Source organism: Limulus polyphemus, unplaced genomic scaffold (assembly GCF_000517525.1).
Source record: "Limulus polyphemus unplaced genomic scaffold, Limulus_polyphemus-2.1.2 Scaffold57, whole genome shotgun sequence".
NCBI lineage: Eukaryota > Metazoa > Arthropoda > Merostomata > Xiphosura > Limulidae > Limulus > Limulus polyphemus.
In genome coordinates, this window is record NW_013665667.1 from 490,292 (window position 1) to 507,439 (window position 17,148).

The 17,148-nt window shown below is 33.3% G+C and overlaps 1 protein-coding gene across 1 annotated transcript; it reads left to right on the forward strand.

Annotated features, from left to right (window-relative positions):
* The first annotated feature begins 1,273 nt into the window (after positions 1–1,273).
* LOC106464003 (S-adenosylmethionine synthase-like) lies at positions 1,274–15,726 on the forward strand. Its single transcript, XM_013924110.2, has 8 exons — positions 1,274–1,578; positions 3,743–3,820; positions 5,189–5,311; positions 5,750–5,862; positions 10,299–10,517; positions 11,419–11,601; positions 12,662–12,795; positions 14,979–15,726. The coding sequence occupies exons 1-8, from the start codon at positions 1,383–1,385 to the stop codon at positions 15,103–15,105; spliced, it is 1,173 nt and encodes a 390-aa protein (XP_013779564.1). The 5' UTR covers positions 1,274–1,382; the 3' UTR covers positions 15,106–15,726.
* Positions 15,727–17,148: the final 1,422 nt, after the last annotated feature.

Sequence of the window (17,148 nt, forward strand, 5' to 3'; positions counted from 1 at the left end):
TATTAAAAAAAAATTTGCAAGTCATCCATTTTCAATTCTAAGAACATATAACAAGTTTTTAGTGTTAAATTTTGATGTTTTTTGTGGTCTTTGAATCATTGATTATCATAAGTATCATATCTTGGTAAAATTATTCGTTTCCTTTTTTTAGCAGTTAAGGTGTTTTTCAGGTTTTAAGGCGATCTTCATTTAGTTAATAACTGTAAGAGTAAATTGTTTGTTTGTTTTCGGATTTTCGCACACTAACCGTCCTTAATTTTGAACTGATAGATTATGATATAAATAACAGCAACTCGCAATTCTTGGGCTCCTTTGTCCTAACCGCCACCATTATAATGCACTAACATCCCCAAAGTGAGTGGTATATATTTTTTCAGTAACGGGATGCGAACGCAAATCCATAGATTTAAAATCAAGCATACTAACGCTCTGTCTTTTCAGGCGAGATAACAAGTAACCTTATTCCTAATCATAATTGTTTTATCACACTAAGAAACGGGCAATGACCTTTAAAGAACAAACATACACCTCAAAATATTTTCCATAATAGTTCAAATAAGCATTATTTCTAGGCTTTGCACCTGAGCTTTTAAATTGATATATATATATATATATTGGAAATCAACAGCTATATATAATTATATACATAAATAAAAACATACTGGGACATTTCAAGACGAATTTTCTAGGGCCATGTTAGTATACTCCAAAACTTGAGACTTACCTTTAATGGAATGTTTCAAGAATCTTTATCTGTAGAGGTATTTGAAGGAAATGTTTCCTTCTTCTTCTTCTTCTTTTCGTTTTAAAAGAAGCATTTCTTATTTCTCCTTCAAACTACAGTTCAAGACTAACGCAATTTTTTACAGGTTATTCTTTTTTACAGACATACACGCACAGACGTAGAAAGTTGGTATAAACAGCTTGGTTTAAGAAGCGTGGGAGCATGGGAAATAAGTACTATATACTTCCTTTTACGTCTGATACAATTAAGGAAACTTATTTCAGTGATCATTATGCAATCATTATAATGTTTTTCTATAGTAATAAAGGGAAAAAATGATATGGAAAATAAATAAAAATTTAAAAACTTAAAAAATCTTCCATGCTTCCAGTACCACGTCATGTGACTAAAGCAACGTGGTAACTGAATGGACTTTGCTCGTGCCGTATTAGCCCTCCTTGATTTTCGCCCCTTCTTGCCACTTGTTCTCGTGATCACGTGACTGTAATACACGGTATATAAGCGGCGAATTGAGTAAAATTCATTCTATTTCGTGACGAAAACATTCTTTGGACTTTGGTTGGGATCCTAACTCAGCAGGTGAAGAAGACGTCGCATTAAACCGTTACGATAACGATCATCTAAACAGAATATCGCCATGACAACAGACTTAGGAGCAGATATTTGTAATGGACAAACGATAAATGGTTTTCTGGAAACCCATCAACACCTGCATACAAATGAAGAAGACCTGCCTAGTTGGCCTCTTCATATCCACGATGGTTACGTGGAGCATCCTGGCCATGGGGAAGTGTTCCTGTTCTCATCAGAATCAGTCGGGGAAGGCCATCCAGGTAAAGCTGCGTTTGGAGTATAATGTCCTTTCCTAAAATGTTTTTACTGTAATAGTTTTACTTATCACTGGATGTGTCACCAAAGATTACACGAACAGAGAGAACCTATTACAATATGCCTAAGTTAAATAACCACAAAATGTAACTTGTGGAAAACTTCTGAAATTATCTGTTGTACAAATATCCGTAATATAAATCTTCTTCACCTAGAAAATAGAAACGCTGATAGTTTTAAATCTCACTAAGATATTCGATATTTCTGTTAAACACTCGAGATAAAATATACTATTTTTTTAATGCCTCAGTTTTTTCGTATACAAAGCAATTTGCCTTAAAACGGTGCAAGTAATTTTATTTGAAGACATATGTTAAGTACTAGTCTAAAATATTAGCCCGTTTAAGTTTATCTAATATTAAAAACTTAAGGGTGGAAAAACAAAACTAGTTTAGGTGCTACGAAATATCACATGTTTCCTCTTTTCTTTGTATATAAAATTTAAAAAAAAAGCCTTTTCTGGCGAAACCGTGATCGTAATAAATGATATATTTGTGAAACGTACAATCGTCTTATTTTTCTCCAATTTTGTAGAATGATAACGAGCTGGTAAACAACCATTTATAAGCATAATAAAGGGATATACTACATACTACATAAAGAAAAGAGACCAATGTTCTGTCGACACACGTAGTATGTTCCCCCCAGAATAAATCACTTTATTATGCTTATAAATCGTTGTATGTTGAAAATATTATTATATTGGCATAACGTGCTTTCTTACTCAAGAGTAAGAATGGTTACTAACATGCAATGACGTTTCCTGTTTCAATAGCTCACGTAGAATTTTATGAGACTTCTTCTTGACAACTTGTGAATCTAAATTAACTTTAAGTTTATAATTTGATAAAATTGGTGCTAAAGTTGTCAAAATGTTTGCTCTTTATTTATCGCCGATTTGAGAAACATCACCAATAGTTCTCTTTCGTCATGAATTCACGTTAAAGTATGGTTACATGATCACTTGTTCTATGTCTTATGCTCTTACAAAAACTACAATATCTAGACATGTGCATCACTTTCATGCGTTATCATCTTACTATTCGTTTTATTTTTACAATCATTATAAATTACTCACTATCAAAAATAGTTAAGAGTGGTCTTTTTTTTCCATTTAGTCCACTCTTTTCACTGAAAAGACGTTAATCAGGTTATTTTCACTATTCATTTCCTCGTTAACCTCCCTCCTCATTTTAAATACATTGCAAAGTTTATGATGAATAGATAGAAAGAAATTTGAGAAATCCCGAGCACGTGCATGTCATAACGCATTAAAAATCTATATGTGCACACCACAGGAAATTATTATATAACGAGTATAATTTGTTTTATTATACCTAACAATTCTAAAGTTCATATCATCTGCAGAAATTAATATAGCCTAGGAAAGACGAGATCGTGTGTTCGAATGCCATCCATATCAAGGAATGTTATTTGCTATATTTATGTTTAATTAGTAATATCTGTCTGGTGGTTAATCTCTAAGCAATGGTTGTGTTAATAAGAAGAAAATAAATTTATTTCTAACCAATAGTCCCCTGTGACGTAAATAATTAAATGTTGGATTAAGTTAGATAAAACCATTCAGTGACGTTATTCAATAACGTTACATACATAGAACATGTGGATTTAGTGTAAAACAATAACACTTTCTTACATAAAAGGGATACGACTTATTACAGGTCTCTTTCTGGATGGTCCTGGTGCCCCAAGTTGATATAAATCCCTTTGTTTTCCAATGTCATTAAGTACAAGGTGTACTTTCGTCTCTCAATTCTAAATACCCAAAATGAAGAAGTATTTAAGATGGGAGTGTATGAATATATTGCGTCGGAAAAGGGTGTTACATATCTTTCCGTAAAACAATCGATTTTCGGTGGCATCACACTACCGACGCAACGCCAAATGATGTCAAAATATAGTTATGATACATGCCGTTCCAACGTGACTTTATAGTGGTTGACACGAAATCGTTTTAGAATAACGTACACAACCTTCTGTATTTAATATCTGACAGCAATAAATTAACTGTTCTGTTATGATATAATCGAAACATATCACTTCTGTGCAAATGTGCTTGTTATATCCATCTTTTTTCTTTCTTTTTAGACAAGATGTGTGATATGATTAGTGACGCCATACTGGATGCTTATTTGGATCAAGACCCTGATGCTAAAGTCGCCTGTGGTAATAATTCATATATATATATATATCAATTATTTATCATGATGAATTATCGAAATAACTCCTAAAATATTTTTACAAAGTGTCCCTTCAGCAAACTAAACTGATAATTTATGTTTGGATTATGTTTTCTAGAAGTTGCATATCTATTGATGCATTACATTCTTTGTTACAAAAACCAGTTTTTAAAAACAAATAAGCAATGGTTTAAACTTGATAAAGAAGGTTTTTCCTTCCACTTGTGGTAAAGTTTTATGTTCAGAAAAATTCATCTGTTAAACCACGTGAAGAAGTACGCGGGTATGCAAATAAGTAACAAATATTTACAGTAATATCAGTTACAATACTTATATTGCAGATAAAGACAAGCCATTTTTAAAGATAGATTTTATTACATAGATGTACTTAGCATTTATAGTCCGTTATTACCTTTGTTAAACAAGAATTCTAAAGTTATTGGTCAACAAAATTGTTAAAGGGTATAAAAGACTAATGTTAATAAATATTCATTCAATCAGAGGGCGGGGATTGGCACTGTGATAAAGTTTTGAATGTTGGAGCTGGTGGGCCGGGTTCGAATCCGTGCAATGCCACCAAATAGTCTCTTTACTTTAAGCTGTTGTTGCGTTACAAGAGTGACAGTCATTCCCATAGTGTAGTGGTAAGGTGTTACTGCTGACTGGCTACCTACTTTTTGGTCAGCATCTCAAAATTTGAGACGGCGGCATTTGGCCATAGTAGCTTGCCATAAATATAAAAAACATTAAACCAGATAATTAAATAATTTAACGCTTAAAATATTTACTTTTGAAAAGGTAGTGAAAACCTTGATTACAGACTTAAATACGTTGACTTTCTTTGAATACTAAGAAAGAAGTTTCTTCGTATGGTAAAATAATTGTATTTATGGTAAATTATACTTTTGGCAGGAAAACGTTTTTACCCTAAAATAATTAGCAACATGAATTTCCAAATTAGCGGGTTGGCAAAGATATTAGTTTGATCCAGATGACACCCATGATTTTCAAAGTCAATAATAAGAAAATGTCATTTGAGAAGTAAATATGTAGATGGGTAAATACTGCTATTAGCATGACTTTGACATTTATAAGCCTTTGTTCGCAGGATTTTTTTAATCGTTAAGAACAAAGCTGCAAGTTGTATTATTTGTTCTCTTCCCACTGCGGGTATCGAAGCCCGATTTTAGTGTTATAAACCCTCAGACGTACCGCTGAGACACCGGAGGGGGGGGGGGGCTGTACAGTGTCTTTAAACATGAAAACGTTTTATTTGGTGTTTGTGGTGCTTATGATTCAACTAAAGTGTTTTCTTTCTTAAAATATTTAAAAAATGAAATCCTATTTCCAATAGAATGTGTGACAAAAACCGGCATGGTACTACTTTGTGGAGAAATATCTTCTAAGGCGCATGTGGACTATCAGAAAGTAGTTCGGCAAACAATCAAACACATAGGATATGATGATTCGTCCAAAGGTAGGTTACAAAGAAAGCAGATAAATATTCGATATATAATTAAATTTTATAAGTAATAATTATCTAGATGAAAAAATAAAAAAGCTTTCAGTAGACAGGAACCTGAATAAAGTATCATAGCTATCGTGATATAAATTTTTATAAGGGAAGCATCAGGTTAAGCAGTGTTTTCAGATATTAAAAAATGAGTAAGTTTTACTTTTGATTATCCCAGTTTTACAGCTATAAATACAATCAACAAAAACCCAACTCGTACATATTCGAGAAACATGTAACTGAATAGGTTACCTGCGTGATCTTTTCTGCAGTTTTGCTGTTTAGCATTTCTGCAAGTCATGCTACATTAAAAGGTAGTTGAATGAATGGGATCAGCATTTCAACAAAACGGCATTCAGTTCTTAAACTGAATCGTTCTGATATACTATATTTGGTTTTTAGGATTTGATTATAAAACAATGAACCTTGTCGTGGCAATTGAACAACAAAGCGAAAACATTGCAAGTGGAGTTCACCATGAACGTGACGATGAAACTTTAGGTGCTGGCGATCAGGTATAAATTTCATTTTTAAATCTCTATTAACAGCAGTAGCAACAAACAATAATCCTCGTATGTTACAATATTATTTTAACAATATTTATATATTATTAATCTTTCTTCTTTTTTTAGCGTTCATCTGTGGTTAGACGTGCTGTCATAATCAGCAGCTTTATCCAGAGTAGTCACTAGTGAGCAGCTCTATTTTGTCCATTGACAAGTTGAAATTTATAATTTTGGTATCATATTTATGAAATCCTTTTTCAAGTTGTTCTTTGTTGTCCCCTTTTGTGGTTTTCAATTGAAGTCCATTTATAAAGTCATTTTGTTATTTTTTATCATTCATTCTTATCAAATGTTTGAAGCTAATATAAAGTTTTATGCAGTGGCGTAGCGCAAAAAAAGATGGAGCATCCACACGAAAATCATGTTTGCCCCCTCCCGCCCCCCAGTGGCACAGCGGTATGTCTACGGACTTACAATGCTAGAAACAGGGTTTCGATACCCGTGGTGGGTAGAACACAGACAGCCCATTGTGTAAGCTTTGTGCTTAATTCCAAACAAACAAAGCCCCCCCCTCCCTCGGACGTTTTGGAAAGAAACTGAATTTAGGGCCGGCCCGTGCAGCCCAAGGTTCAATGTTGAGATATTTCCTACCATTTTCAAATAGACTCGCCCTCTCGCTCGTTGCCCTGACAATGGCTCTGCGCAGAAGATTTGTTTCGTCTTTTTTGCAGCAAAAGCGGCAACAGGGCTGACTTAGCACACACTACGGGCTCCGGATAGGGCCGTCTAATGAAGTTGATACGGGCTTGTGTAAGTTCCAGAGCTCGAATTACGAACTACCCCTGTATCTCTGGCTTCTCTGCCATCCTTGTTGCTTCTGCGTGCCTCTGACATGTGCCGGATGTATCTGGATAACTCAAAAGAAACTGGGGTCCCTCGCGCCACGGGGGTTGCGGGGACATTTGCTACGCCACTGGTTTTATGCCAGATTTCTTTTTCTTATCATTTTCATTTCGGTTACTTTTATGTAAAACTTACGCAGGTATAGAAGAAGAAACCAGGTATTCGAAGAGAGTGTTATACAGGTTTCAGTCTACAAGTCTAATAAAGCTATAATCTTATAAATTATCAACTAATACAAGTACTTAATAAAGTACAAGTCATTAAAAATCATCCACTTTCCTGGTTAATGCAATAAAAACAAATTACCGAGTAAAAATCCTTGCTTTTCGTTTAATTGTACCCCCAGTGGCACAGCGGTATGTCTGCGGACTTTCAACGCTATTCGTTTAGTTGTAAATGAACCGTTTAATTGTGCCCCCCAGTGGCACAGCGGTATGTCTGCGGACTTACAACGCTATTCGTTTAGTTGTTTACGAACACTGATAATTAAATATGTGTACCTGTGTTTACGAACATTGATAATTAAATATGTGTACCTGTGTTTTTGAATCCGGTCTAGCCCACCAAAATGTTCCGTTTCGTCTCAGCTCAGCAATTTTCAAGTTAAGGTAATGGGCTAGCTTTACCGTAAGAGGCATACATTCTTCTGTCTCGTTCGTAGCGTACCCAAACATAAGACCCTACATTTGAAATAAGGAACAGGAAAGAAACTTTTTAATTACAAACTCTCTTCTGTGTAAGTGGGAGAGAAAACAAACTTATAAGCACAAGTAAAAACTCGAACCTTGATTTCTGTAAGCTTTGAAGATAACATGTTTATCTAGTGGTTGATATTATAGTTAATGATTGAGTCAACATAAAGTTGTAATAATCAGCGCCTATAATATACACTTTCCTTATAACTCAGTGTTAATTGGCACTTTAATTATTACCTCAGTTAGTCCTCAACATAGATCTCCAAATATACAATATTTTTTTTTTTATTATTGTTCATTACAATGTAGCAAGTTTTAACTCGCAAAAATATTGTACCTTAATATAGGTTCATTTGGTGTTTTCGAATGCTTATAATTAAACATGTTTACAAATGCTGATAATTAAATATGTGCACCTGTTTCCGAAAGTGATAATTAAATATGTGCACCTGTGTTTACGAATGCTGATAATTATATATGTGCAGCTGTGTTTACGAATGCTGATAATCAAATATGTGTACCTGTGATATATTACGTAGTCTTCCATAAAATATTTCTCATTAGATTTAGAAAAACTGGTCAACTTTCTATCCCAGTTTTTCTTTTTATTGATTTTATGAGCTATTTTGGTTTATTTACATTAATTACTCTATGATTTTTGTAATTGTTTTTTGTTCATCTGGTGCTGTAGACAGTCTATATCAAACGTTGTCTGTATTTCTACAACATTTAAAACTGTACAAACGAGGAAGTTTTCTGTTCAAGCTGTTGAATATTTTTGTCCATGTTTTGTCTTCCATTTATTTTAAATTGCATCTCCAGTTTTCCCTGTACCAACGTCCTTCGTCACATTTTCCTGCTTATTTGGCCTTGTTTCATAGTATAAAAAATGCTTGTTATAAGCTGTACACTTTAAGAATTGTATTTATTTTTTCATTTTTTGTGGGGGGAATTTATTGTTACAAGTGAGTTCCTTTGGATGACTTGAAAAAGATGTCGAACGTAAGTGCACAAACATTAAATCAATAGCCTTGCATTTCATAGTTATGACCTCATGGATACGATTTTAATAAAATGTGACGAATGTAGTTAATAATTTTGCCCTAGTAGTAATGTGGTGGTCACCATTCTAATGGAGACTAGGCCACAATTAAGATCACTTTCATTACACGTAAGTTGTTATTAGCGGTCTTCTGTTTTGGACGCCTGTTAGTCAAAAATATAATTTATAATAAATATAAAAGGTATTTGAAATATGTTATACCATATATACCAAAGAAATCAGCAGTGAACTCTAGTTAAATATTTTTGTATTATAATGATAAGAATACGCTTGACCACTTACTGAATATCGTTACAATGATCAACATATTTTTTATAAGTAATAAAAACAGTCATACATAAAGATGAGGGTCATATTTAATTTCTTATTCAGCACGTGCAGTTGTTCTTCTTGGCAGTCTTATCATGCAATTGTTCTCCGGTGGTCAAGGGTAAGTTAGGGACGTACAAGACTAAATTCCGGGGTTCGATTCCCCGCGGTGAACGGAACGCAGACAGCCCATTGTGTAGCTTTGGCACTAAAAGCAAACAACTAAAATAATCAACTATGCAACTATAATTACATGTAGATCATGAATGTTTGTCTCATATAAACATCATGTTCTTAGTTTAATTCCGTTTTTTTTTCTTTTTTTTCATAAGCTGCGATATCTTCGCCCACGTGCAGTTCGTGATTTTGTTGGATTAAAAAAAAGTGTTTACGACTAAACTGTTTATGAAGAACATGTATTTGATATCTATAGCCACACACACATAAGCATGTGAATTTCTTCTCGTTAAATGAGGTTAAACAAGTGCCATATTATTTTGGCGTACGTTGCACAGAATCTGATGAGGAAATATCTAAATGTATTATGAGAGAGTTTTGTGTGAAAACGTTTAAGCTTATTCAGTTTTTTTTCACCCTAAAGATCAAACAATGAGATAATCAACAAGTAAAGTAAATGTAAGTACTAGTAGTACGAGTTGATGCAAATTTGTCGTTGAATTACGATATAACTTACAGAAATATAGCCCCCCCCAGTGGCACAGCGGTATGTCTGCGGACTTACAACGCTAGAATCCGGGTCTCGATACCCGTGATGGGCAGAGCACAGATAGCCCATTGTGTAGCTTTGTGCTTAATTACAAACAAACAATAATATAGTAAATATGAGGTACTTTCAACCTCAACGGCAACACATGCGACATAAAAGATAATAAACCATTTCAAAGAGACGCAAATTTATTCATATCCGTCCCTAAGTTAAGCTGCTGACCAGAGATGGGATAATCAGTTAACAGTACTCGCCGTTTATTTATACTCTTAACTGAATAAGGGGATTGATTGTCATGGTTATAGCGGACCATATTCAGAGACTTTTCAATCCGAAGCGCGGTATACTAACTACTAGGCCACGCCTGGCCCTTAGAAAAAAAAGACACAATTTACTAATAATATTAAAGAACTAACATGTTTCCTTCTTAAAGCTATGAAAATATTTCTATTTTAAGCCAATAGCGAGATACACAAACTTTTTTTTGGCAAATCAAGGTCATACTTCTATCTAACTGAGACATTTTCCACAAAGTAAAACTGGTTTATTATGAAATAGCACAGATAAGGAACAAATGCAGTTACAGCCTGCTAACATCTGAAAATATAAAAATAATGGAAAATTTTGTGAAAAAAATATATTTAGACTTAGCATTTTTCTTCTGCTATTAATAATTACGGATTTTTGTTTTCTTCCGTAATGTTCTTTACATTACAAGTAATGAGATGTTTATTTCCTGGTCATGTAGGTGACTTGTGAATACTACTTCTATCATGGTGTGGCTGTTCCAATCCGTGTCCACACAGTTGTTGTATCGATTCAACACTCAGATGAGATCAGCTTGAAGGAACTTCGAGAGGAAATCATGGAGAAAGTCATTAAGTTGGTGATTCCTAAGCAGTACATGGATGAAAAGACTATTTACCACATAAATCCATGTGGAAAGTTTATCATCGGGGGGCCAATGGTAAAATAGTTTTCTGTCTGTTCATGTATGTCCTAAATTATTGGCTAATATGGCAGCTAGAGTGAACAGTTGTCGTTCTTTCATTTTCGATCCTCTTTCTTTGGTAAATTATCTTTGTTGGTTACGGCTAAAGTTGTCAGTTTTCCACCAACGGAGCACCACTTCATTAACTGGTATATTGTAGCCAATTGGTCTATTGTACTCATATGCTATATTGTAATCACTTAGTTTATTGCACTTAGTTTGTATGTTGTACACAGTTGTCATATTGTATCCAGGCCTGTGAGGTAATTTTTCTTATAGCTATTGATCTGTAAATCTAAAATAATATCTGAAATATTCCGAGAATAGTTTCTCCAGTTAAGTACTGATATTGTGACAAGAAGTGGATAAGTTGTATTGTAACGGAGACTTACTTAGTTTTGGTGAAACTAATATCTCGTGATGGAATATATTCACGATAGAACGAATATTTTAAAGGCTGTATAATATTTTGAGGTATGGATAATTGAATAGATATTTGACATGGTTTGTACGATGTTCATACCAGACTCTGTTTTTGTTTCTTTTACCGAGAAGGAACAGATATGGGAGTCAGAAAGAAATGACGGTAATTAAAACTATACTGCTCAAATCAAAACAAAGGCATCAGGTTTTAAAAAACGTAACTGCTGATGAAAAATTAATTAATTGGGGTTTTCCCATGTACTCGGTGGAGAGACAAAGATATTTATTGAAGGAGCCCATATTTGGATTATAAACTAAATAGAATTTTCCTGTATCTTCCTCAGAGTATATTTATGATTATAAGAAATGATAAAAAAATGAAATGCAGAAAGTGTGTAAATGATTATGCTACTAACAAGAGAAAATGTAATATAGAGCACATAACAATCTCTAGGGTGACGCAGGCTTAACTGGCAGAAAGATTATTGTTGATACCTATGGTGGATGGGGAGCTCATGGAGGTGGAGCATTTTCTGGCAAAGATCCAACAAAAGTGGACCGGTCTGCTGCTTACGCTGCTCGGTGGGTGGCCAAGTCTTTAGTAAAGGCAGGACTGTGTAAAAGATGCCTCGTACAGGTAGGTTTAAACTTTTAAATAAATAAAAAGCAAGAGATAAAAAAGATATAATGTTGTATCAGTATCAACGTAAAATACAAAATGTTCCAAAGGAGATAGATTTCTAGAACACATCTAAAAGCAGGGGCGTAGCGAGCACTACAGTGTGTGTGTGGGGTGGGGGGGGGGGGTTCTTTTTACCAAAAAAAATTGGACCTTCACAAGAATCAAGAGTTTATTTTTAAAATCAGAATATAGTGGACCTTTTAAAATATTAGGGTGGTCGTTCGATTTCCCTTCCCGGCTGTACCTTTTCATGCACTATTCAAATTGAAGTGCTGAGAAATGGATAAAAGAAAATATAAAAAAACTCGGTACTGGTTTCCAAAATAAGGAAGAGTGCTTCACTTGGAATTCGCTGAGTACCAAAAGAATTTTACCACTGTTTTTCAAATAATGATAACACTATAGACGTGATTAAATTAGCTATTTTTGTTCTTGCCATTTTATTGATGGCTTGCATCCTTGGGATGACGTGGTATATAATTGAACAAAGCTGTTCGATATTTGATCTGGCCACTTTCTATCAGATGGTCCACTAGATTTTTGGCAGTAGGGATATCTAAAGTCAGTTGTGTAATGTAGAGCGCCTGCTATGTTAACAGACTTCACATGTGCCATTCGACAATTTCCAGCTGTTCTTGAAAATTGGATAGCTTCGTTCAAGGTTGAAGGCCACCGTTGACATCACTGGTGGCCACATTCAGCAGATGTAGTGCTCTCCAGTGACCACAGATTTATGTGTCCCGCTATTTAAATTGGTATATCCACCAAGAATTATTGCTCGATTATTGATGTTCGAACACGCCAACAACCTTGTATAATAACTGTCTTCTTAATATTTTAAAACTGGCTTCACGAAATTATTACGAACATATAACAATTATAAATATAATTGTGAATGAGTTAAATCCTTTCACAATCACCATTCTCATTGTTAAACTTCCCTTTAGCCATTCCTGATTGTTTTCGTAAGACATTTTTTATTGAATATGTTAATAAAGAAACGCCTTTTTTTCAGCTTTCGTATGCTATCGGCGTAGCTGAACCAATATCTATTGCTGTTTTCACGTATGGAACATCAAAACTTTCACACCTTGAACTCCTTCAAATCGTACGAGACAACTTTGACCTTCGACCCGGAAAGATAATTAAGTAAGTACGGGTTTTTTTGTTGGCTACCATTGTACTTTGTTGTTATTTTTCAAAGTTGTGATGGTTAGTGTCATAGAAGGTTTTATATATATATATATATATAAACAACGTCAAGCAAACAAAAATAAAATGGCAAACATTTCGAATTCGTTGTTATACATTTTTATAAGTTAATGACTTTTCCTCCTAAATGTGTCAGATTTTAACGTACTTGACTTAACATTTCTATCTATCTGATTCGATGACCAGGAATACACTTTGAGGCTAATAATGCTTAGAGACGGCTTGAATGGGTAATGAAGAAAACTTTAATATGAGCTTAAAATAACAGTAAATAAACAAGGTTTTGTCATTACCTGATGATGACAAACGGTTTTTCTTCATTACCCATTCAAGCAGTCTCCAAGCATTATTTTTATTTATCTATTATAATAATTCTCAGTTTTCGTTTGTCTTGAAAATGCGAGGCACCTTCCTATTTAAATGCGCATGCGCACGCACTTCATTTCAACGATTATAAATACATCATAGTAGATATTTTGTACAATAACATATTAAAAGCTTACCAAAGTTTTAAAAAGGTCTAATGTTAGGCCGTAGAATAACATTATAAGTTTATTTATTGATACTATTAAGTACAGTAACGTTAAGTCCTAACTAAAGTTATTGAATTAAAAAATTATTCCTTTTCAAATATAGTCCGTACTTAATAGCCCCCCAGTGGCACAGCGGCATGTCTGCGGACTAATACCGCTAGAAACCGGGTTTAGATACCTGTGGTGGGCAGAGCACAGATAGCCCATTGTGTAGCTTTGTGATTACCTACAAACAAACAAACCGTACTTAATAAAGGTTTAACTAATTTTAGGCCTAAGAGAAGTGAACTAATAGATTACCGTGTCTGCGATTAGAATTATTTTGAATTATTTTAAAATTCTGTATTTAAAGAAGTATTGTTGCAATAGTGATAATAAGAAGAAACAGATCAAAGATCTCAAATAAAAAATTTATATTAATAGTTTTGTATCAAACGCTTAGCAATAGGGTATTCAACAAGATATATTTTTCAAAGCTAAGTTAATATCTCTTTTCTATGTCATGCCACAAGAAAGAGACCCACGCCTCCTTATTACTTGTTTTGTACGGGTCTTTCCCATTTTGAGCTAGTGATATTAAAAAGATTTAACAATTATATATATTTGTAGAATTATTTTTTTTTTTGCGGGTAAATGGGAAGCCTATGAAATTTTTATCACATGCAGTGGCGTAACTTCAAAAGATGCCCCCCCCCCGCATAAAATTGTCAGGCCCTTAGGGCCCCTTTTGGCTCCTCCCCTTGCAATTGCGGTGACATACTTCCGCCACTGATCACATGCTGTACATTGAAATTTATTAAAGGGTTTAAGACGTAATAAGCATATTGTAAACATTCGATTTATTTTTTGTAGTGAGTCATAAATCAAGCGAGATCTTAAGTTTCTGCCCATGTGTGCCAAGTGAATTTAACAGAAACTGGAATTGTCGATTTTTTCTTTCTTTATGAATATTATCTTAACATGTGCTTTAAAACGCAATGTTATTTTATTTACATAAAATTAAACATATATATATATATATATATATAGATAAATAATTAAACACAACTCGATGTATATGGACGGATTCATAAACGCTACAGAATTTAATGGCAACCAAAAGAAATAATTTCAAATAGATTTACATGGCCCTTGTGCTTTTTCAAGAAAGGTAGTTTATTGGTGTAAAAAGTTTTGATTAACTTAACAGTTAAAAAACATGTTTAACAAAGACAATAAAAAATAGCAATAAAACGGATAGTTACTTTCGCTATGAGTTAAAGCTGCTATAGAAGTTTTAGGGCATGTAGTCGTTTCTGACGTTCTGTAAATTTTTTACATCATATAGTTCAAAAACACTTGAAAGTGTTTTTTTTTATATACACATAGATTAAGGGCTCATGTTTTGTACATGTGACTAGAAAGAAGCACTGTAGGGTATAAAAATTATGAAATATATTTTGTGATAAATATGATCCAGTTATATCACTTGATATTTAAATGTTCACTGAAGATTATTTGTATCCTCCCCAGCATTCTCACTACTTTGGATTTTGATTATATATATATTCTTTAGTAATATCATGTGATATTTAATTTATTTTGCAGGGATTTGGGTTTGAAACATCCCATTTATCTGCAGACAAGTGCTTACGGACACTTTGGACGAGAAGGTCAACCATGGGAAGTCCCAAAAAAACTTTTACTTCCTCCTAAATGTCCGAGAGTCTGGTAGCCCAAGAGACAGTTATGATTGGTTCCGACTCTATCTATATTGCTTTATAATTATCTACTAAGAGGCGATTTAGTATACTGTTTATTTTTTTATCATTTTGCATTTTTCATAATCGTCATAGAGATTGTTTGATTTTGTTTATATATTTTAAACTGGTGTTATCTTGCATTAAAAAAAAGTAAGTCTGAAGCTTTTTTTGAGCAATTTACTACTTTCAGAACAAATTTATGGACTAATGTTGGGATATTTTTTAGTTATTCAAATAAACCAATATTACACTATTAACATTTCGTATATGCTGCGATCAAAAGCTTGAAATTGAATTAAAAATACTATTTTATAAAATAGTTACATTCGAGCGTTATTCAGGAAAGACATTGAATTAAAAATTCAATTTGTCCTTCCGATACAATATTTCCGAAGAAAAGGACTTAAAACTACCAACAGATAACGCTAGCCGTACTCGTTTATAAAAAAAAAGTTAAATTTCCCCCTTCCTAATAACTAAACAATTATTAAATTTGTTTAATATTGTGATTTTCTAAACGCTTTCTGTACATACGTGATGAAAAATTCATACTTGAACTCTTACAAATGAAATAAACTTTATTTTTCATTGTTTTGGCTGTTGTATATTTATTTACAATCTTCTATGCTTTTGTAATTTTTCAAGTACATACTTAAATGTATGTCAGTGCAAAAGTATTAAGAAAAAAACAGACTTTTCCTTCCAAAAAAATGCCAAATTTGTAAGTACATTAGTGTTAGATGCATGAAAATTTCCCACGTAAAGATACAATGAAAAGCACTAATACACATACTTATCAAAAATTCAAGTTCGTGTTCTGTTATTTTATTTATATTTTAACAGTTGAAGATGTAGTAGTAGTATGTTTACCTTTCTTGTTAAGAGCTGGTTTCCCTATGGGCATTGGCAAGAGATTTTAATATTCTAAGGTATAATTATTCCCGATAACGGAGAATGATACCAAAAAAAATAAAAAATTGTAGATAGTACGCAAAATATACCTGTTTAAGAAGAAAATTATCAAACACCCATATCCCCAAGTACAGTTAAAATAAATCTTTAAAACAGAGTCTAAGTTAAAAGGACACTTCAATTTAAAGATAAACAACATGCATTGAATATCGCACAAGTAGTATGTGAGTTGACGTACCTGAGGTGAAACCAGGAATGTATTGGATCAACCTCTAGATGGCTCTGCAGTCGAATACAAGTAATTTGTAATTGTAATTTTATTATGCACAAAGCTACACAGTAGGCTATCTGTGCTCTGCCCACCACGGGTATCTAAACTCGGTTTCTAGCGTTGTAAGTCCGCAGACATGGATAAAAGAAAAATGTGTCACTAAAATCTACAACATCAGTAGTATTACCAACCACTGTCTAAGCGAATGTAATGTTGTGCCTGCCCCCAATTTTTTATTTCATTCTTTCTTATCTTCATTCTTTATTTACAAAAATAATTCATTCTTTAGAATACAAAATTCTGTCGCCATTAGCCAGAGAAAACCGGCTTTTAACCAGGATATGAGAATGTTATCACTACATCTTGAATTGTGAAAATGTAAAGAAAAAACACATAGCTACGAAAACACTTATGTTTATATACAATGACTATATACTGTGATCTCACTCAAGTTCTGCCAACGTATTAATAAATCAGCAGTTAATAAAATCAGAAATATAAATACACCTCTCCAATGCTAAAGTCAGTGTAGATATTTGATCTATGACCTTCGAACGACTAAAACCGTAAATTGTAAAGTATTTATTTAAGAGAAACGGTTATGAAACAACAAAAACGCTAGATAACATATACTCACTATGTATCTTTATGATACAATATAAAAGATATATAGTGAACACTAATAAGAGCTCAAAATTTTGCAAAATAACTTTCGGATTTTTCATTTCCAAAATCATTATAGTGCACAGATTTTTTTTTTAAAAGGCGTGTTTAAGATCAGAATCGTATTATTAAGTAATAATTCAAAAACATATTTGGATGACATTTGTTG

Bases quoted from the DNA above. Each gene is read 5' to 3' on its own strand.
- LOC106464003 (XM_013924110.2), top strand. From the start codon at position 1,383: ATGACAACAGACTTAGGAGCAGATATTTGTAATGGACAAACGATAAAT. The intron at 1,579-3,742 runs GTAAAGCTGCGT...CTTTCTTTTTAG, and splicing joins AGTCGGGGAAGGCCATCCAG to ACAAGATGTGTGATATGATT. The intron at 11,602-12,661 runs GTAGGTTTAAAC...CCTTTTTTTCAG, and splicing joins GTAAAAGATGCCTCGTACAG to CTTTCGTATGCTATCGGCGT.